The 21,975-nt window shown below is 43.1% G+C and overlaps 2 protein-coding genes and 3 long non-coding RNA genes across 7 annotated transcripts in view; 2 read left to right on the top strand and 3 right to left on the bottom strand.

Annotated features, from left to right (window-relative positions):
* LOC109530573 (neurocan core protein-like) lies at positions 1 to 3,978 on the top strand. Its single transcript, XM_019894411.1, has 8 exons — positions 1 to 223; positions 949 to 1,094; positions 1,180 to 1,295; positions 1,844 to 1,971; positions 2,097 to 2,224; positions 2,921 to 3,009; positions 3,086 to 3,275; positions 3,613 to 3,978. The coding sequence occupies exons 1-8, from the start codon at positions 163 to 165 to the stop codon at positions 3,757 to 3,759; spliced, it is 1,005 nt and encodes a 334-aa protein (XP_019749970.1). The 5' UTR covers positions 1 to 162; the 3' UTR covers positions 3,760 to 3,978.
* A 4,236-nt stretch (positions 3,979 to 8,214) lies between these two features.
* Positions 8,215 to 21,975, bottom strand: part of LOC109530645 (uncharacterized) — an 18,368-nt gene continuing 4,607 nt past the window's right edge. Inside the window, exon 3 of the long non-coding RNA XR_002171040.1 lies at positions 8,215 to 8,225. This is a non-coding gene — a long non-coding RNA (uncharacterized LOC109530645). The remainder of the gene's footprint in view (positions 8,226 to 21,975) is intronic.
* Positions 9,011 to 21,975, top strand: part of srpx (sushi-repeat containing protein X-linked) — a 16,450-nt gene continuing 3,485 nt past the window's right edge. Inside the window, exons 1-7 of one of the 3 annotated variants that reach the window (XM_019894518.1) lie at positions 9,013 to 9,274; positions 17,831 to 17,887; positions 19,401 to 19,589; positions 19,780 to 19,956; positions 20,254 to 20,380; positions 20,494 to 20,615; positions 20,984 to 21,163. In XM_019894518.1, coding sequence (XP_019750077.1) covers positions 9,211 to 9,274; positions 17,831 to 17,887; positions 19,401 to 19,589; positions 19,780 to 19,956; positions 20,254 to 20,380; positions 20,494 to 20,615; positions 20,984 to 21,163 — 916 coding nt within the window. In that variant the 5' untranslated portion in view covers positions 9,013 to 9,210. Of the gene's footprint in view, positions 9,275 to 17,830; positions 17,888 to 19,078; positions 19,165 to 19,400; positions 19,590 to 19,779; positions 19,957 to 20,253; positions 20,381 to 20,493; positions 20,616 to 20,983; positions 21,164 to 21,975 lie in introns of those variants that run through there. The other 2 variants (XM_019894519.1, XM_019894520.1) reach the window with 2 other exon arrangements.
* LOC109530646 (uncharacterized) lies at positions 17,472 to 21,506 on the bottom strand. Its single transcript, XR_002171041.1, has 2 exons — positions 21,376 to 21,506; positions 17,472 to 17,918 (listed from the first exon to the last, which is right to left on the bottom strand). It is a non-coding gene; the product is annotated as an uncharacterized LOC109530646 (long non-coding RNA).
* Positions 18,816 to 19,098, bottom strand: LOC109530647 (uncharacterized). Its single transcript, XR_002171042.1, has 2 exons — positions 19,045 to 19,098; positions 18,816 to 18,944 (listed from the first exon to the last, which is right to left on the bottom strand). It is a non-coding gene; the product is annotated as an uncharacterized LOC109530647 (long non-coding RNA).

The following is a 21,975-nucleotide window of genomic DNA, read 5'->3' as shown; positions in this document are numbered from 1 at the left end:
AAGGAAGGAGCTGGCGCAGGTGGGGGGAAGCGACGCGGTTGAGTTGGAGACACTTTTTTGGCCGGACGCATCATCCATCCTCATCCATCCTCCCTCAATCGTTGCTCGCCGCATTCAAGTTTCAAGCAAGAGTTGGGCCCACTCTACTACAACCCTGACAGCATGAAGACGCCACTCATCGCGACGCTTATCGTCACCGTGTGCATTTGGTGCACTTGTACAGGTGAGTAAATCATTCACTTTTGGCTTCACGATGCAAATCCCCGAAATTCACGTGGAGATGTGTTCGCTTCCTTCGGCGTTCAACTTTTATGATTGAGGTTTCGTTTCAAGCCTCGTGCATTTATACACTCATCTCGATTTTAATTAATGACACACGAATCACTGTGGATTTCATTTGCTTAAAAAGGCGACCTGCGGCAGTGTGCTGGGTCGCGCTTTGTCTTGCTGTCACTTTTCATTGATTGTCATCGTCTCGTCAGCGGTCCCCAAACTTTTTTTTTTTTTTTTTTGGCCCCACGATCCGGTTTAATGTCAGACAATATTTTCAGGGCCTTTCAGGTGTGACGGATAAACGACGGTGTTTTCGAAACATAATCCAAAACCCGAATCATGACGCGGAGAAGGTTCAATCTGGTCGCAACGCTCTCTGGTCGCTATGGTAACATTTAAACGTGCCTTCAAAATAAGATACGGCGCAAAAACAAAAGTGCATAAAAAATACGACGCACCATCTCAAACTCTGCCTCATGCAAGGGAGTGAAGACCTTCAGTTTGCACATTGCTGTTAGGGCCCCCAACCTCAAGCCATGAAATGGCGACGGAGAATGGTAAATGTTAACAGTGCTCCATGACCGCTGGACTTTGAATTTTTCATGCATATGCAATGAAAGAGGTCAGACCGTGGTGGGTGTTGGTGTGGTTCTTCACATGTTGTTGTTCTTCCAGCGCTGTCCGAGTGTCCAACAAGCTGGTTGCGCTTAAGGGAGCACTGTTACTACTTCTCTACCGACCAAATGTCATGGCGACATGCTGAGTACAGCTGCCTCTCCAAGGGAGGCCACCTGGCGAGCATTTGGGACAGAGAGGAGCAGGTGATATTTCCAATTCTCTGTCTCTCTGGTTCTCTCACCCTCCCCCACCCATGTCACAATCTCTTTCCCTCTCCCTTTCTTGCAGTCCTGGGTGCGTGCACAAATGTCTGTGAGCAGCGCCTGGATTGGCCTGTACTATTCTCAATTGTCTCCAGCACAGTGGAAATGGACAGACAATACAATTTACTTTTTTCTTGCATCGTAAGTATTCATTCCAGTACTGCTGTTGTCGTTGCAGATATTGATGATGACTTCATCGAATAGCTGTTTTTCAGGTTTTGAAATAAGGTCAAGGTCAACAGGAAGTCCCAATTTCTTTCCGCTCGTGTTGTGACTTCGAAATGTCAAAGAAAGCAAAAGTGACTATTTTTCCCACTGTTGCCAGCTCGGAACATTTACAGTGTGTCGAAAGCTTCACTTGCGAGGATTCTGCAATGGTGGCTGACGAAGCCTAAATGTCAGCACCGTATCGAAAGTCTGGCCAACATAAGATCTCAGTTTGGCTCCATGGAGAGTGATTAGCTCTTAAGGCGGTCACGTGTTTTATTTTTCAGGTGCCATCTTGTAGCTCCCCTGACTGTCACTTCCACAGAATTCAATTGCTTTTCCCTTTTTTTTTGAACAAGCACTGCAAAAAATGGGCACATGCGTATTAGCTTGTGAGTGAAATGCAAAGACGGACCTGCAGCCGAGCTCTTGTCCGCTTCAGCTCTTTGTTACATCTCTGTGTGAAAGTTCATCTGTTTCAGGTTCTGGAATTCTGGTAAACCAAGCGGCTATCTTCTTTTACGCTGTGCTGAGGTCATGTCCCGGGCAGAGGGCTGGGACCACGTTTCCTGCTTAAAAGTCCAGCCGTACATCTGCAAGCGTGCCGTAGGTGAGTCCGCAATGTGTTAACTTGCAGGCTTGGGGGTAGCCCATTGAAAGTAATGGCACTACCATGACAAACAACATTTGCATGTCGTCTAATGTGCTCTTTTCGAACTGTTTGTATCCCTGCAGACAAGACCCCAATTCCTCCTCCGAGGACCAATTGGGAGACCGAGATCTGCGCGAGCGACCCCAGTCAGTCGTCGTGTTCCTCCAATGACATCACATGCTCGTGCCTGCTCGCCATGTTTGCTAACCCGGTAAATCGACTGTGGATGCTAAGGAGCATTTTGTTTTTTTTTTTACATTCTTCAAGCTTGTCCAGCGATTGTAATAACATTTTTCAACATCAACACCAAACTGAAGCGCCAGCTTCATTTCGGCGTCGCCCTGCTGGGGATTTTCCTCTGTCTCCCGAGCGTGTGGGACAGAGTGAAAACACTGGCAAGGAGCCGCTGTAGGTCACAGCTCACATCTGAATGCTCACCCTCAGACTACCCAGCCAATGAAATATAACAACAAATGAAACCCATCATATTTGGCTGAAGTCTTAGTTCGATCTCGCACCCTCAACAACGCTGAAAAATAACTACTCAACGACATGTAGATATTATTTGAGTTAAGAACGTATTTTTTTTTTTTTCATCACTTGATTTCTCTGCCTTAAAATCACGGCTGACACAATGGTACCAACAGTCCCGTCCGCAGAGTACTTCTTGACATCGGTCATTTTGTTTAATATGTTTGTTGATTTACATGTAACAAAAACTGCGGGGGGTTTTGGGAGGAATTGAGCAGCATCTCGTTTCATTTTTATGGGGAGAAGACATTGGCGATGCGTCTTAAGTTGACCTCATTCAAGAGGTCTCAAAAAATATATGTCCACATCGTCTGTGAAAAAAATTGTGTTGTAAAACGCGTCGGGTATTGTATTGTCATTTTTCTCAACTGCGCAGAATGGCGGATTCAAAGCTGCGCTCGACCACGGCCTCAGCGTGAACCGCAGCATCGTCATCAGAGGACGAGCCAATCCCAGTGCAGAGAGGTAATAGGCGGTTCCCCATCCCTCAACAAAGAGGCCCGTTTCCGTGACAACACGTTGATGCGCCTTTCTGCGGCAGGCTCATCGTCAACGTGAGGATGTACGACAGCGACGACGCCGACGGCGATAATCCGACGGCGTTGCGCCTGGCGTTCCACTTTGAAGGTGGAACCATCGTGCTCAACTCCCACTTGAGCAACTCGTGGGGAGAACCACAGACGGAGGACTTTGCCGAACAGTGCCCCTTTGGAGCCGGACTAGATTTCAAGGTATCCCCACACACTACCTCTTCAACCCAACATCACTGCTTGTCAAATTTAGAACAATCTCCCCAATATTTTGGAAGGGTTTTCCATCTGAAGCTTTTTCTGTCCTGAGTCCTGAGGATGAGGAAAAGGGTAAACCGTAACATCCAAAATATCATTCTCATATTTGCAAAGGGTGAAATGGGCAAAAGTTGGATGTCTGTATCAGTTTTTAAAACTGCAGCTTTCTTTCATGAAGTATTTTTGACTTGACTTAAGACTGACCGGCGACCAATCTGTACTCCTGTTCAAAACTGACTCCCGATTGAAGCGCGCTTTTTTTTGTTTTGTTGCCGACCAGATTGTCATCTTGTGTGATGCTGACGCTTTCCGCCTGACCTTCAACGACATGCAGCAGCTGGATTACAAGTATCAAGTCCAAGACCTGCAAAGTATCAAGTGGCTGGAGGTCTGGTACGCGCAGCTGACTGGCATCCAACTGATGTGAAGGCTGGACGTGAAGGCGCAGTTCGCAAACAGCTTCGCGTCCTGATGTCCACTTCTTTTCACTCACTGCTGCCACCTTCTGTTGTTATCCACTGTTTAAGTTAGATATATTGTGCCTTGAAGTGACTATGTAAACATTCCATGTAACGAGTAGAAATAATCATTAACTTTCAACAATGTCAGCAAACGTGTTTGAACAAGAATAAAAGCCTTGCTCTCAGTTGTGTGTCGTTCAATTAGTTTGTTAATTGCAGCACCCTCTTGTGGCCAGAATTGTCTTTATAATGTCATTTTCATGAGGCGTATTTATTTTGGCCAGGAGTTGCAAAACCAATTCACTCAATTCAATTTAAAGGTGCCCCAATATGAAACGTTCAGGGAATGTAGGATTTCTGTGCTCACTGATATTTAGGTTGAACATTATGTTTCGGCATGTCGGCATGTTTAACACACACAAGCCAAATCCGAATTGAGCCGTTTTCATATGTGGATATAAACATGGGCGGAGCTGCATGGTGACCAGGGATGGCCATAGTCACCTCTATGGCAACGCCACACCTTGCAGCAAATTTTGATATTTTGAATTTTTCCTGCCTTATTTATTTACATGAATTCCGTATTGTTTGATCCCTCGATACTCCCACAAGTTAACTGCTTATTTGAGTTTATTTGAATGAAAACCCATGAGAGAATCTCTGAAATATTTGTCGTATTATCGAAAGGGCCTGGAGTAATTTTTGATCCCGTGTATGGCAAAGTAATACAGTGTACAAAAACGAATTAAAAAAAATTCTCACTTCAAAGACGACTTGTTTGATGAATATATGGAAGATTAACTAATAAATACAAATTATACAGACATTGAGGAAAAATTTATTAAACATGGTTTAATCTCACCAAGACTCAAAGAAATAAGTAATTTCTCAATCGTGAGAAATTTCCCAAGGAATTGGCAAAAAAAAAAAAAAAAAGTTTCCCAAACATTCAAAGAAATTTCTTGACACGTGTGAGAACCCTCCACTCGCTCATTCTGAATATGCTTATATTTATATTTTATAATTTAATTTTACTTTTACATTTTTGTTCTTGTACTTCTCCCTTTCATAATTTTTGCTGCTGTAAATTGGGAATTTCTCCATGATGAGACAAATAAAGGTGTTCTTATCTTCTGTAATGTATATTAAAATATGACAAACATTTATAGATAGAATGGTGAGAAATGGAATGAAAATTGAGAAATTTTGCGTTAATTGTGAGCAATTTATGAAAAGATGTGACTTTTTGGGGCGGTGTAAAAAATGAAAAGGGGAATTTCTCAAATTGTTCATTTCAACACGATTCAAAACAATTTAAAAAAGTAAGCTTTGTGATAAATAAGATAATAAATACCTAAAAATGTGATCAAAATGTATAGAAAACTTGGTTCAAAAAATGAGAGCGAGTGTTTCACAATTTGACGCTTGTTGATCAATATGTGTGTATTTCATGGAAAACGTGTCAGTGCTTGTTCCTTTAAGTTGCCGTTCGGTGTGCGCTGTTCCAGTGGCTCCTCCAATCGGCATGAACATCAGTAGAAACTGCACCCCACAGGGGGGTGGCGGTGGGCTGGCTGCGCTGGAGTCGGTTTCCATCGTAACCATCACCCTACTGGCCTGCCTGGGCAACCTTCTGATCGTGGCCACGCTCTATCGCCGCCCCTACCTGCTGACGCCCAGCAACAAATTTGTCTTCAGCTTGACTCTGTCTAACCTGCTGCTGTCAGCCCTGGTCCTGCCCTTCATGGCCGTCAGTTCAGGTCCACCCGCACTTCCCAATAACTGTTTCAAAGAATTGAATAATAATTATTGTTGTTTTTGTTCTTGTGATTTAAACCGGTTGAAATCAGTGTTTTGCGCTCCATTTTACATCCAGAATGTGGCAGTGTTGCACCAAAAAGAAGAAAGAAAAAAAAAGCAGTCGGGACCGAATGTTGTCTGTGATGTCGTGTCTGCTGTTTTCCGGGGATGTTCTGTGCATCCATTTAAAGAGATTGATGTCAGCGTTCCACTAACACTCACCACTCCTCATTTTATCATCAGACCTCATGAAGGGAGCACTTAAGAAGTCTGCCAGAGCTGTTATTTTTTTTCATTGAGCCCACAGAGTCTTATGATAGGGGAACCTCTCAACCAAAACAAGCCTGAAATTGTACAACTGAAGAAAAAAAAAAACCTAACGTTAGGCAAGACTGTTTTACGTTTTGTGGTGGCTAACTTCTTTTTACACTTGTATGACAATTAAGAACGTTGGAATGTTTCTTGAAACGGATGGTTCAGATTTGCTTGTTGCTCTTTTGTTTTGTTTTTGTTTTTGCTCACCACAGCAGTATTTCACTGTAACAGATCACAGTATACATTGAGTATTTGTTGTTCATCATTCGTGAAGTTACCTAAATATTCGCAGATTTATTTATTTTTTTTTGAGGGGGGGGGGCTAACCTATTGGCCGACTTTAATTAAAAAACCCACCTGTTTTTTTTTTTTTTTTTTTTTGCAGGGGGAGGGGTAGCATGGGGGCTGCTCGGGCCTAAATCACGTCTAATATAAAAATATTGCTTTGGGGCTAACTTGTAGACAAGGACCCTTGTTGAAGTGGGGGCAGGAGCTACCTTTTAGCCTTAGAGGAAAAAAAGTGCTTTGCCACCATTTTATGGCATTTGAGGGCAATTGACAACCTTTTGGGGTGGGTGTCAATTTCCAATTTTTCCTATTAGTGTGGCCTCACTGCTGTATTTCAATTGCATAGTGCGACAAAATAGACTGCGTTCAATTCTGTAAGTTCCACTGTTTTAAAACAAAAAAACAAACAAACATTTTGTGTTTTTCAGTGCAGGAAGCTTGAACAGTAAACGCTCACAGGAGAGAGTTTTCCCGGAAACACGCATTCCTCAGCATACAGTACGTACTTCATAGCTTTTTCCACTCCCGTAATGCTTTGCTTGAATTCAATTCGGTCTTGTCAGCCTCATGTTCTTGCTCCTTCCTTCGGCCAAGATTCAGAGATTAGGACACGCGCATGCACAGTTGCGCGCGCGCGCACACACACACACACACACACACACACACACACACGCACACACACACGCACACAATACACTGGAAATCATCTGGAGTCATGCCACCTCTCGTCAGTTTGCACGCTCACTCGGTGATGAGTCAGGCTGTGAAAGCGTCTCCGGTTGTGTCACAGTATGACGTTCAGTAAACCCCCATGACCTCTCTGTGCTGTTAAACAAGCCCATTTGTCTGCATACAAACGAGATTTTGGGATATTGCAAAGAAACGTTTTATTCTTCGAGGGACCACTTGGAGAAATTAAAAACGTCGCACAACATCCCAATGAGCAACTGTTAACTACAATATTAGGCAAAGCTCATGGCTCCCTATATACTTCTGATCCGGATTTGATTTTGCTCGACCGTGGACTATTCGCTAGCCTGAGCCAGTCACAAGGTCACATACAGATAAAGACAAACAAGAATTCACACTCAACAAACTCAGACAATTTCAATTTGATGTATGTAGAGCCCCCTTGAGATGAGCGGCCATCTTGTTTGGAACGTGGGAGGAAAATGGATCAAACACACAAAAGCACTTTTGCCTGTGAGACAAAACTGCTAACCACAATTCCACTCTGATGGCAGGAGCTATAATATGATTTATCAACTGCATACACAGTGGCAGTTGTAAGGCGCCCTGCGTGACACCCTCATCTGCCCCTCTTCGCTCCAATGAAAAACACACACTCGACATTTTTAAATATCACTGCTGTCGGGTCGAATACTTGAACCTCCAAAATAATCCCTTTTCAGGATAACTTCAAAATGTCGCGTTTGTTCAACCATTAACATTGCATGTCCAAGAGAGAAAAATAATAACAATAATAATAATAATAATAATAATAATAATGCACACATGCGTGGACTGACCAATCGTATATATTTGTGAAAAATATTACATTTGACCAAATTGTGACATAAGTGATTACGGCTGAACACCAACAGTATAACGAAGGACAAACAAATGAGAATACAGCAATGGCAAATATGTATATCTTATATTTATTATTATTATATAGTGGTGGCTCATCAATATAAGTCGCGAGGGCTACGGTTTTGAAATGACATCAACTTGGATATTCACCGGCATTCATATGGATTATGTTCCACTTTGGTGGTTCCAATATTTTCTTGCGGTGATACCTTTGGTCCAAAAGTGTTAAAAGAACAGATGTATATAACGTAATTCAACCTCAAACCAAAATAGAAAAAAAAAAAAGATATGATGAGAGTGATGTTGACTGGAAAGACAGTTGCAGGAGAAATCAAAATTCCCATGGAACCACACAAACCGAGCTCTCGCCTGTAATAAAAGACTCACACAATGACGTGACAGTGGGCCAGGATGTGGGAAACTAAATAAAAACCTCCTCAATGCGCAACCACTGTTATGAAGATCTCTAAAGTGAGAGGTTGCCTGTCAAGTCCACTGCGGGAGAGGAAGGTGACCACTGACTCTGACCGACGGCAACAAATGATCCGCTCATGGTTGACCAAACCCCCACAAAGATGGGAGGGGGGGGGGGGGTTGGGCTTGGGGGGGGGGGGGGGGGGGGGTTAGGACGGTGAAAGGAGGGAACACACGGAACAGGAGTAGATACTGTAAACCGTAGTGGTCCAAAATGCTAAAACAAGGAATGAATTGAGATGACGATGACATCACAACACATCAGAGCAATCCCCAGATACTGCCTAAAATACAATCGAAGCTGTTGAACATCTGAGGGCAAAATGCCGTCTCTCGTGGGACCCTGAGGGACACTCACTTGGGAAAACTTGCCAACAGTTTTGGAGTCAACGCGTGAACAACAGGACCGGCAACATTTCAAGTTCCATTTTCACAAATTTCCCCTGATGAAATCATGGCAATAGAAATTCTCTTACTTTTTCTTTTGGGTGACGAGTGAGTGTAAATGATACACTTAATTTATTCAAACTACGGTAGTTGTCTTGAAACTTTTAGGTGACATGAAAGCGTCAATTAATTTATCATCACAGTGTTTAAAAAAGCCACACAGGAATGCGCAACGCATATAATACTTTGTCCCAACATTAAAAAAAAAAAAAAAATTGACAGTGTATGCCCCTCGGAGGATGTGATAAAATTTAAAATGGCCCCCGGATAGGAAAAAGGTTGGCCTGGTCTACTTCAAAAGGTGATGAAGAGTCCATGTTAGTTTAAGGCTCTCTCGGGGTGAGCCACACTGTGTTCCCTTGTTTGTGGAGCAAAGAGGCGGGACTTTTTTTTTTTTTCTTTGGGAAAAAGAGGAATGCGCTGGAAGTTTTCCTGCAGGAGACCTTCACAAGTTGAGGAACGTCTTTCCTATCCGGTCCCCCCTCGTCTCCCTTCTCAGCATGGACATGTGGTCTCTGCTGCTGCCGCTGTGCGTCCACATCTGCTTCTGCTCTGCATATGAAGGTAAGAACTAACTCGAACCCCCCTCTACCCCCCATCCCACCCCTCAATCCTTGCCCTACTTTTTTTTTTGGTGCTCCAAAGACAACCCCGCTGCTGCTGTCTCGTCTCTAGGGACGTGATGGCTTGTGTTAATAGGTTGGATTCTCTCACGTCAAGGGCTGTTTGATGTTGTGCCCTGGATTTGTGGGTCAAGCCACTTTTTTTATTTTTTTTTTTAGTTGCGTGGACGTGGAGGGGCCGTGGAACAAGGGGAGTGCAGTGTGCATGCGGGGGGACTTGCACAGCTCGGCGTTCTTCCCCTTTTTACAAAGTATATTAAGTCCGCCCGTGAGGCCAGCATTAATGGCCACTTATTGCATGTCTACACACTCACACAGCACACACACTGACACTTTACAGTATTTAATGAGGCCAGACTGGCTTTTGGAGCCAGGCGGTGTGCAGCTGGACTGATTTCAAAGTGACGCATGCTGTACATGGCAATCACGCATGCTGAAACATGAACACAAGCGTTACGCATTCACACTGAAAATGTCAAGAAGACTGCTCTGTTCGGCGAGTGTGTTTCTGCAGTTTAGTTTACAGGGGGGTGTGTGTTTGTGTTTGCCCAGGTGGTTTTTGGAAAACTGGTGTGTATGTATATTGAATGTAGGCTAAATTTTAAAATGTGCCGAAAAGCTCCAATAAGTGGTCCAGTTGCACTGTGATTGGTACCGTACCACTCTTTGGAACACTTGCACTTAAAATGGGCATCGAAATGGTTCGTATTGGAACCCTGACGTTTTCATTGTTGAAAGTTATTGTCGGCGGCGAGGCTGAAACGATTAATCGAATGATTCAAATAATTTGATGAAAGAAAAGTCGGATCAAAATTTCTGCCTCAAAGCTCTGGAGGTTTAATTTCTTTCACTCTGAGTAATATCGATATGTACACCATACTAACTTCCGTTGACGCACGACTCCATGAAGGAATAAGAGCCACGGGGAGAGACCGTATAAAACATTTAGGCAATTTTAATTTGTCGTTCAAAAAAAGAAGAAAAAGTACAATGTGTCCACTGCAAAACTTAACTCACGGACAGCCTACCACCGCTACTTAAAGCATATGGTAATGCCCCCACAAGTGCTCAAGAACAGGCACAGCCGCCAGTGCACTATCAATCTCTTTATTGAACAGACAGTAACAAAATAAAAATGGAATAAGCACCTTCATACACAAGCTGCTCCGGCCACAATTGACCACCCGGGCACTCGAAAGTATGCAGACTGGCTAACAGTTAGCCAGTTAGCAGCCAGGTGCTAAAGTGAATTCACAACAGCTCACAACTCTATGACTCCCACGTCAGGACAGAGCCCACTTTTCAAAGACACAAAAACCCAGTCATGTTGTGGAGCGTGAAAAGGGAGACCCCAAGTGGACACCAATTGTAGCTGCACCTCACGTGCACAATTTGTTGTTGAATGATGCAAAATCAGAATGAGCCGCTTCCATTGTCCGGGAAGCAGGCTGGGTGTGCTTACGCCCACAATGGCGCAAACGGCCCTTTCCTATTGCGCTTGCCTGCAAAAATACCAGAACAAAAAAAACCTCCACCCACCCACAAAGGGACCACGTTTTCCAATAGACTTGCGCTGGGCAATAAACTAGCGCCCCTTGTGTTTCCATTGTCCGATGTTTTGAATGGGTACCAAAATAACTGGCTTGCTCTGCTTTGAGTAGCAAAAACATTTATGCTTCATTTTTCTAAAAATGCAAATGTTTGTTCATGAAACGATAATCTTATTGTTCATATACTTAGCGTACGGTTGAAAATGAGACAGTGACCTCAGTCAAAATTGCTAGCGAAGGAAAATTCTTCTCAGTCGTAAGCCACGACTGCACGTCGACATTTGGAGGACGAGAGTATTCGCTTCATGGCAGTTGATGTTGCGAGCCTACGGAGAGAAGCTAATTGCAAATCAGCCTTGGTAATTGAAAGTTTTAGTCATTCCCCAAGGTTTGCTGGGAAGATTTTTATTTAAACCGCCTCCACTGCTTGCACTTTAGACTTTTTTTTTTTCCCACCGTCTTTCTGGGAAATGGAAGCAGCCCTGAGGTGAAGTAGAAACTAAAATATCAAACGATGCCACAGCCGAGCAGACCTGACTTGAATACGCTGACGCGCTCATTAGCTGTGAGATGTGTCATATGTCTCGACGGACATATTTTCACGTCTAAGTCAGGGTGAATCATAAGCGTGCGACTGCTATATCGACCTCCTCTCAATCACCGCTCGCTTACTAAACATTCGCACTTCACCATCTCTTCTTCGGATTAAAACTGTGAGGAATCAGGGCTACGAATTTGTCCTCATTTCCTTACATCAATGATGTGGCAAATGAACCACGAAGTCATGGTTAGCAGATCTGCCTCACAGACGAGGGGTTTTTGGTCCAAATCTTGGCTCAAGCCCTTACTGAGTGTGTGTGTGTTCTCCCTATGCTTGCAAGGGTTTTCTCCTCCCACATTCCAAGACTTTAAATTGGCCCCTTGTATGACTGTGAGTGAAAATGTTCCTCTGTCTATATGTGCCGTGCAATTGACCGGCGACCAAAGTGAGCTGGGGATAGGCTCCGGCTCACCGGCAACTCGAGTGAGGGGAGGTACTACAGAAAATGGATGGAAGGTATAATTGACTATCAATGCCACCGAATCAACAGAATTGTCATGGATCAATCGATACATTTTTATGCGAATCCGTAGTGAAGGACAGCACAGATACGATACGTTTACTTTGTGATATTTATATCCATGTGACAATAATTCACCTCCCTCCCCCAAGCCCCCAGGTCCACCCCCAATTTTTTAGCAGCAGCTAAAATTTGTTGGTAAAGATACCAGTCACATGTGTATTACGCTTTTTGTACTTTATGAAAAAAAAAATAGGAATATCATCATTTAAAAGAATGTAAAGAATTAAATTGATTTGATTTTAATTCATTGTGCTGCTATGGTGTGCATGCCTGATATATACATATAAACATAAAGAAGACGGTTCAGTAAACTGGAATACTATTAATTGTTTTCTGTAGGGGATAAAAAATAAATGCATACGATGACTTGTATTGTCTGTCCACATGTGTTGCTGCACCACTTGTGTTCAAACGTCTGTTGCAGTTGCAACACTGACATATTGATGCTAGTTTCAATAGCCCGTTTATGACTAGTTTCACAAGACAAAGTTATGTCGCGTATTCAAATACACAACGAGGACTTCTGTTGGTTTTATGGTCAGATTAGAAATAAACGTTAAAAGATAGTGATAAAAAAAAAAAACAGCTTCAAGCAAAGTCTTGGCCTCTTTTTCTAAAGAATTGCTTACTCCCTGCCAAACTGCTTGTTGTGAGATTCAATGCCACTATCTAGCTCTTGTAACTTGAGTTTTTTTTTTTTCTCACAACTCAAGACAAAAGAATCCTCAGGTCACTCGTCGTAAATCATGGTAGGATTATAATTACCTCTGGCTTGTACATAATCCAAAAACATTGTCTTCTTTTATTAGCCCCCACTTTATGTGGCCTTCACGCACTGCCTGCTTGCGCAATAAAAATGGCTGCAGAGTGATGAGTTCTGGCTGCGGTTAAGCAGTTTTGTTGAACTTGGCCAATGTCCTCCAGTACGTTGTGCGCGAAAATAAATAGAGCTTCACGCTGTAGTAAATCTCCTTGTATGGCCTCTGATCAGGCAAGTGAAACAAAAGCTGCTCTTTTGCAGGATTTCAACGATGATACAGACAATTAAGAGATTTGGAAGCAGTGAACGTTCTGGTTCACACACACACCAAACGCCCCCCCCCAAAAAAAACAGCAGTATAAAGTCGATTTGTTGAGACGTACCCCAAGTAAAGCACCTGAATAACCGCTGTGTCCTCAACCAAACTTTGCAGACACCGTTGGTGCCGAGAAGTAAGAAGCATATGTTAATATGTGTCAAACAGAGACGGCTAACCTTCCGACTTCATAAAAGATGCAGTGAGGAAAGCTGTAATTGGTTGCAAAAGGGACGATTGATGAATGATGTCAGAAGGCCAATCTGTGGAGGCAGCCAGCAAGTTGACGAATGACTTGAATAAAGTCAGGAAAGAACATAACCAAACGGCGGACCTTCAAAACTCAACAAGTTAGGAGTCTGTCCTTTTGCCCGGATTCGGATGGTATAGGCTTTATCTCCATGTAGCATTGAACAGGATAAGCTGCAGAGAAGACGGCGGGATGGATGATGTCAATAACACCGGACATAGTGGCAGCTATCTATCCTATGGTAAAATTAAAATGAAATGACATAAGTCACTAATCATCGCCGCCACTGCAGCGAAAAAAAAAGTTCCACTTCTGTTAAGTAGCATGCTGTCCTTCGTGCCTCCGCAAAACACCGTGCTTGTGCGCTACCATGCACTTGTCACGTAGGTCTGGCTGGAACCACGTTAGTAACTAGCTTCGAATAGCAAAATACCAAGATATTTAATAGGTAATGGTTAAGTAGTGATGTTGCCGTAATCCATACCATGAAGCGATGCAATTGATACCGTGACATAAATTTTGGGCCATATCACCCTGCCCTAGCTTGAATTCTAAATTCTACCACTTGGGAGGTTGCGTGACGGTGAATGTTTGTTGGCACGATTTGCACCTCCGCAAAGAAAATTTCCTCTATAAATCCCCCAAGTCATCAAAGGAACACTCAGATGTCTTATTTTTCTGCGATCCATTTTCGATATATCACCTCGTCTTTTCTCCTCTTCGACAAGCGCAATCATAAGTTTTCCTCTGAGCCAGCGAAACTCAGCGCCGAGCGTTGAGTTCTTTCCCAGTGATGATGTGTCATCGTGTGTCAGTGAAAACCTCAGCGCTGGGTTTTCGGTCGCGGCTTTGCGCGTGTGAACGCGCAAAGGCAAAGCCGCGTCAGCCAATATTGGCCGGGGGGGCATGATGAGAAATGTGGCTCGATGGCTAACGCCACTGACCAGAAGACTGACAATGCGAAGGCTGGAGGAGGACGGAACACATCTCCTGGACTTGTGAAAAGAGCCCCGTATTCACCACCGTGCAGAGGCCAAAGTGGAGCAAGTTTAACGCCTCCCTCCCACCCCCAATACTTTCTCTTCGCTCACACATTACTTTTCACCTTGCTTTTCACCTCTTAGGAGAGATTTACATTGCTCGATTGAAAGTGACACAATTCAGATTTGTTTGCTCTCAAGTGACACTATTTGGGATATACGGCACAGCTGTGTATTTCGTGTGTGTGTGTGTGTGTGTGTGTGTGTGTTCAAACCCTCCCAAAAATCTTCTTCAGAAGATGACGATAAACAATCATCATATGTTCCCTATGGAGAATGGAAAATGGAAGGGCAATCCAGGAAAATTCGTCAATTATGTGACCCCCAAATACAGGACCAAAAGTAAAACCCCGGAAGTGTATCATCTAAGATGAAAATGAAGCCTACAAAATCGAATATCGACTGCAGCATAAGTGACTCAATTAACAGATTTCTCGACGAATTGACAAACAAATGGCCCTTTGAAGGCGGCGTCAGCCAATATTGGCCGGGGGGGCATGATGAGAAATGTGGCTCGATGGCTAACGCCACTGACCAGAAGACTGACAATGCGAAGGCTGGAGGAGGACGGAACACATCTCCTGGACTTGTGAAAAGAGCCCCGTATTCACCACCGTGCAGAGGCCAAAGTGGAGCAAGTTTAACGCCTCCCTCCCACCCCCAATACTTTCTCTTCGCTCACACATTACTTTTCACCTTGCTTTTCACCTCTTAGGAGAGATTTACATTGCTCGATTGAAAGTGACACAATTCAGATTTGTTTGCTCTCAAGTGACACTATTTGGGATATACGGCACAGCTGTGTATTTCGTGTGTGTGTGTGTGTGTGTGTGTTCAAACCCTCCCAAAAATCTTCTTCAGAAGATGACGATAAACAATCATCATATGTTCCCTATGGAGAATGGAAAATGGAAGGGCAATCCAGGAAAATTCGTCAATTATGTGACCCCCAAATACAGGACCAAAAGTAAAACCCCGGAAGTGTATCATCTAAGATGAAAATGAAGCCTACAAAATCGAATATCGACTGCAGCATAAGTGACTCAATTAACAGATTTCTCGACGAATTGACAAACAAATGGCCCTTTGCGGCTGAAGCCAGATGGCAGCCATCTTATGTTGCTACAATCAGTAACAACTTTTGTTGTTGTTGTTTTGAGTAAAAACACTGTTGTCAGTGCATGTTTTATGATAGGGTGCTTGTATGGAAAGAAAAAAGAGTCTCAGAAAATAATGTGAAAATGCAGCATAGAAATTGATGTACCGGCATTCAAATTAGGAGGGCGGAGTGAGTGGCAACGTAAGATGGCTCGCCCGTGGCTTCACTTCTCGCGCGGATGAGTCAGCGGCATTATCCATAAGGCCGTGTTTCATGTGTTCCGTCATATCCAACAAGTGTCACTTGAAATTTACTCAAAAAGACCAGTCCCAAAATTATCAAATACTGTCCCTAATTGGAAAAAGAAAATCCAACCTGACTTTCTCCTCATTTTGATGATTTTCAAAGTGTGTGGCATAAAGGGCAGCACCTTGAGAAAAATGAAATGTAACAGTTTTTTTTTTTTTTTTTTTTAAGCTTCAGTATTTGCGAAAAACATTTGCGATATGAGGTTGAGCTGTCTTGGGGGAACATCTTTGTGACACACTTTGAAAATCCCTCTGCTGCTGTAGTCGCTTTATGATAGGGTGCTTGTATGGAAAGAAAAAAGAGTCTCAGAAAATAATGTGAAAATGCAGCATAGAAATTGATGTACCGGCATTCAAATTAGGAGGGCGGAGTGAGTGGCAACGTAAGATGGCTCGCCCGTGGCTTCACTTCTCGCGCGGATGAGTCAGCGGCATTATCCATAAGGCCGTGTTTCATGTGTTCCGTCATATCCAACAAGTGTCACTTGAAATTTACTCAAAAAGACCAGTCCCAAAATTATCAAATACTGTCCCTAATTGGAAAAAGAAAATCCAACCTGACTTTCTCCTCATTTTGATGATTTTCAAAGTGTGTGGCATCTCATTTTGATGATTTTCAAAGTGTGTGGCATAAAGGGCAGCACCTTGAGAAAAATGAAATGTAACAGTTGTTTTTGTTTTTTTTTAAGCTTCAGTATTTGCGAAAAAAATTTGCGACATGAGGTTGAGCTGTCTTGGGGGAACATCTTTGTGACACACTTTGAAAATCCCTCTGCTGCTGTAGTCGCTTCTGTTTTACATCAACTGCTGTTTAATTTGGCTAAAGAGGAATTGAGGCCTGTGGTAAGTATGCTTGTTGGGGAGCAGTTTTGGAACAAGAGTTTTCCAAATGCACTTTATGTACTCTGGGTGGTGTTTTTTTTTTCCCCAACTGATGTGTAATACATACCCAGGAAAACTCAAAAACAGTGAAACCTCTGCGGTCGTTTTAATCTTACGCATTCATTTTTTTCGATAGGAAATACGATCAATGATGTCACTATTATTGTAGACTCTAAAGATGATGTTCAAAGTAAGATTTTAAGATATGCATCTGTCATACAAAGATTAATTCATCATACAGTAATAGGATGTAAATACAATCAAATTATCGTCGCGATATCGTACAGGTCTGCCAGGAGAGAGATGCGCATGTTGCTTTTTCACGGCAAAATAAATTCAATTTTTCAATTTCGATTCAATTCAATTTAAAATCGACGGCTGTCAGATTTCATGGCACCCTACTGCGTTGGCATTAAATACAAAAAAAAAAAAAAATGAAAGAATACAGAGCGCCAAAGAAAAGCAGTATTCGAAAAGTCTCGCTGAGCTGAAGCTACACGATGTCTTTGTGAGGTCATGCGTGACGGCGCTTTGAATTTTTGACTTTCAAGACGTATTTTGGGGGCTAATTCCAAACTGCACGGCCTTGGGGGACGACGGGTGTCCATCATAGGCTTATTATTCCAATTTGGGTTTCAAATGCAATGTATCACATTGCCACAACAAATCGTCTGTGCAAGCTGAGAATTGTATTTAAAATAAATAAGTGCTCGGATTCATCTTCCTGGTCACATTAGAAAAATGACAGGGTGAATGGGGAGTGATAATAAGCGAGTGAATTTATACAAAATCAGCACGTTTTTTTTTTCATACCTAGCAAATCACTGTTGAACTATCGCCCTTGAGACAAAAATCACCACTAATTTCCCCGAGGCCAAAAGAAGTGCAAAGAGAATGGAACAAAATGGATCATTTGAGGTTCACTCCTTCTGCATGACTTCAACCCAAAAGATCCACAGAAACACATGCCCCAACACCCGCGCGCTCTCTTTTGTTGAGTGCGTTTCTGATGTCAAAGCAATTTTTTAAACTTGATCCCGGAGCCGTTTTGTTGCACAAATCCCGGGAGAGTATTAAAAACATTGCCTAACATCTTAGGCGCCATCTTTCCCCTGCTTATTAGTTGCTTTCTTTTTCTTTTCTTTTTATCTTTTGCTTGCCTCTCCAGGGTCAGGACAGCAGGCCTACGGCGATGATGAGGAGTGGTATTCTCATGCATTCAAAGGTGACATCACTCTTTACATTGTTGCGGTGCGCTGTGAGAACAATTGCATCAAAGTGGTCAGTCAGGGAGCGATAAAAAAAATAAAATAAAATCCTCAAAAACAATGTCTATTCTTTCTTCTCCCCTGCAATGGATACTCCTCATTCAGGGAATTAGCTGTGCGTGGGTGTTTGTCCTGAGCCAGCAGAAAATAAGATGCAGATTGCAAGTCAGATGAGAAACCACTCGGCAAGAATTTATTCCTGCAAGCGTTGTAGGCATGTATCCAACTTGGGAAGAAACAAGGAGACATGTTTTTTTGTTTTTTTACTTCCGAGAACTCGCTGTGAGTTAAGTTCTCTCTGTCATGACGGTGGTTGACATGGTAACTTGGACTGCTTAAAAGGTTGCAAAGAGGAAATCTAAAGCAATTGCAGAGTAGTCCAATCTTGGATGAGCTCCTAAAAGGAATCTGGGTTCATATACTATAAAATGAAGATAATAGGCAGGGGTGCACATCGCCGGTGCACGAGTGTGCATGAGCACTAGAAATTGAAAGTTGCGTTTTGCTGTTCATGTCTGTCACTGCATAATTGTGTATGAAACATTTTCCTTTTTTTTTGCAAAGTGCCTAGAGGACTGCGTCAAATCAGCTCATCACACAATCCCATGTGATAAGTCAGGGGAGGGCATGTAGGGTCCATGCGAGTAATTGGAATGGCTGTTTTGAATTATGCTTAAAAAAAAAACAAAAAAAAAAAACACACACCTAGGTGTTATGTGGCTTGCATGACATGTTCTCCTTTCACAGAATAAAAATTATAAGTGTAAAACATTAACTTTGATAAAAAGTGATGAGGCTTCTTAACACCCACCCCTTGTTGATGCCATTTCTTCATTCGGAATAAGTGTTGGAAAAATGGCAAAGAAAAATCTAAAAATGTTTTCAAATACTTTTGTCACACAAGTGTAAAAAGAAGTTCACTCAAGTTCATTGCAATCCCTCAAGTTCACCGCAATCCACCTCAATTCAATACGATGAAACAGTGTTTTCACAGCGAAATTACGAATTGTACACCTTAAGGTGAGATTCCACTGTAAATAAAAACAGAACCGCAATCCACCTCAATTCAATACGATGAAACAGTTTTTTGACAGCGAAATTACGAATTGTACACCTTAGGGTGAGATTCCACTGTAAATAAAAACAGCACCCCCTGCTGGATGTGGTTGGGCACTTTCCTATAATGGTAATAGGAAGAATACTACAAAGTACTACTGTCTTCAAAAATCATCTGGTAAGTGCCACTTAATGAAGTTTGTTCATCTAGTTTGTTGCAATTCATCAGTTTGTTGTGCTCAAACACATTTGCAACCTGTATAAGAAAGGTGTTTTAAGAAGTGTTTTGCGTCAAACTAATTCAAACATCTTTTTCATCCGGCCGCTTTATCACAGACCTTCACCTGTTATTATCGAACAAAGGGGCACGCCGTAAAACATGGAACCGACAAATTGACTTGATGCACTTTTTAGGGTCCGCGTGGTGTGCGCCAATTAAGCTGAAACACGGAGACGTGAGCTGCCGCACGCCGCGGGGTCACCACTCAAAGAACGCCATGGGGGCCCGCTGTAAAATCCGCTGCAAACAAGGATACGAGTCCCAAAGCACCGAGGTGGTGTGCATGGCCAGCAAACACTGGTCTTCCAACTATGCATGTCGAGGTGAGAACAAGGTTTTCTAGGATGCTACGGTGAGGGGGTGGAGGCGGGGGGGTCCCTTACCCCGAAGAAGTAAATACAGAAGAACCTGATTATCCCCCATTGATCAGAGCGCATGTCTTAAGTGTGTCTTGTTCTGACCGACGCCTTCAATTCAATTATGAGAATGGTGTTCTCTCTCTGTCTTTGGCAGAGATCCGCTGTCCCAAGATGAACATGCCCATTAACGGCGGCTACAAGTGCTCAGACGGCTCCTACTACAACTCTCGCTGCGAGTTCTTCTGCTCTCCGGGATTCACCCTGAAGGGCTCCAAGACGGCAACCTGCCAGTTTAACAAAGCCTGGAGCGCCGCCGTCCCCACTTGTGTCGGTAAGCTTGTGCCGATACGTGAAAGTATCAAAAAATGTGATGCAGCAATTGAACTACTATTTATTACCGGGACAAATAATGACGGTGGGGGCAATAGGTTCCTCTCCATTGCCTTCAAGGCCTTCGCCGATGTACTTGTTTAGATAACTGAATAGACTTGAGGCATTGTTCATGGTTCTACTTTCTGCACTCACCCACACACATTTAACCTTCACGTGTTGTACATGACACACGATTGAGTGAAAATGTCCTTTTCTTTTAAGGATTTCTCTTCATTGTTGTTTGCATTTGCTCCAGACGAGGAGCCTCCAAAGATCAAGTGTCCTCATGTGAAGGACAAGTGGGCAGAACCAGGCAAGCTCACGGCCAGGGTGACCTGGGACACGCCTGAAGGCATGGACACGGCCGACGGCATCCTTACAGAGTGCGTGCTCCCGTTTCGCCTTCTTCCCCTCTCTTCCTTCTGCTCAGTCCTCCCACCAAGACAGACGAGGGCATCACAGTGGCTCATCCAACCTCGGACTTGATCTTTTGCAGCGTAATCCTGAAAGGGAAAGCTCCCAAATCGGACTTCCCCGAAGGTCTTCACAAGATGTCCTACACTGTGCTGGATCGTGCGGGCAACCAAGGATCCTGTCGCTTCACTGTCAGAGTGCGAGGTTGGATATTGAAAAAGGAATAGAACTCTTTGATTTACCATGGGTGTCTGATGTTATTGTGATATATCCACATAAACAACAGCAAATCGGGATATTCTTGCATGTTTTAAAATGTAAAAGGTAATTTTCCACGACATCGCAGTGTTTAATTGGCACAGATATAAGTTAGTTAGGAGTAATTGCTGTAATTATATTTGTTTTACTGGCAATGGTGCCCCATTTGTTGGCAAGCACTTTTTGTTGCAAATCTCTTTAGGGATCCCCGAGCTGTGCCTCGCAGCCCCTCCAATGCATCAAGAACGTATAACGAGAACCGCTGCTGTATATGACATGACCATGTTGCCAATGACCACTGTCTGCTTCTCTAGTGCGACGCTGCACTCCACTGTCTCCCCCCGACAATGGCTACATGAAATGCGACAGCGACGGCGACAACTACGGCGCCACCTGTGAATTTACTTGCACGGGCGGCGCTGATCTGCAGGGCAGCGCTGCTCGAGTGTGCCAGTACGGACTCACCTGGTCCGGTAGCGACACCAACTGTGCACGTATGTATCACACCAATCTCGGTGGAGGACTAAACAACCTCTTTTCAATCAATTATTCACTGAAATGAATACCCTGGTCAGTGATTAATCTGAAATTAAAATTTCATTTTGACAAATACGGGTTTGAGGTAAAATATTGATATAAATTGGAATGACAAATGAAATGCAGTTTTCAAATCATATTTCCTGAAAGAATGCAAAATTGTACTTACAGGAATTAAGTCAATAAAAGCTGACTGGACCTCGGCAATGGTGGGCCTGACAGCCTTTCTGTTCACCCTATAAACTGCCCGTGATAACAGGATGGGCAGTAGCGAGGGGGAGGGGGGGGCAGTTCCTCTTTGGTATCTGTAAGCCAACATCCTGTCAGTATGGCATGGGTGGCACTTACAATTACGAAAGACCTGATAAAAAACTTACAGAAGAAATGGGCAATTTGGCATATTATCATCAATAATGAACCAGATTCAGCAAAATCTACAATAATAGTACATATAGAAATTAAAAAAAAAAAAAAAAAAAAGAATTTACTTATTCTGCAACCCAAAACTTCAATTTTGATGTGGGAGTTTCCCCATCTTGCCCTGCAATATGCAAAACCTTTTCTGCATGGTGGGGCTACCATTTCTCAAGACGTTTTGGTGTTTGGCCTCATTATACAAATCTAGAAAGTCATGTGAGATCAAAAATCGAGATGTACAAAATACCAATACACACAGACACATTATGGATAAAAATGCTCACCATGAAAAACATCTACAAGTTCTGGTAGCTGCCCCTTGTTGAATAATTGTCCATGGAGCCTGGGGGGG

Source organism: Hippocampus comes, unplaced genomic scaffold (genome assembly GCF_001891065.2).
Source record: "Hippocampus comes isolate QL1 unplaced genomic scaffold, H_comes_QL1_v1.1 scaffold96, whole genome shotgun sequence".
Taxonomy (NCBI): Eukaryota; Metazoa; Chordata; class Actinopteri; order Syngnathiformes; family Syngnathidae; genus Hippocampus; species Hippocampus comes.
This window is presented reverse-complemented; position numbering and strand designations above follow the sequence as displayed.

Excerpts from the sequence above, each read along its gene's own strand:
- LOC109530573 (XM_019894411.1), top strand. The coding sequence starts at position 163 with ATGAAGACGCCACTCATCGCGACGCTTATCGTCACCGTGTGCATTTGG. Across the intron at positions 1,296-1,843 it reads ATTTACTTTTTTCTTGCATC|GTTCTGGAATTCTGGTAAAC; the intron begins GTAAGTATTCAT and ends CATCTGTTTCAG. Across the intron at positions 2,225-2,920 it reads TCGCCATGTTTGCTAACCCG|AATGGCGGATTCAAAGCTGC; the intron begins GTAAATCGACTG and ends TCAACTGCGCAG.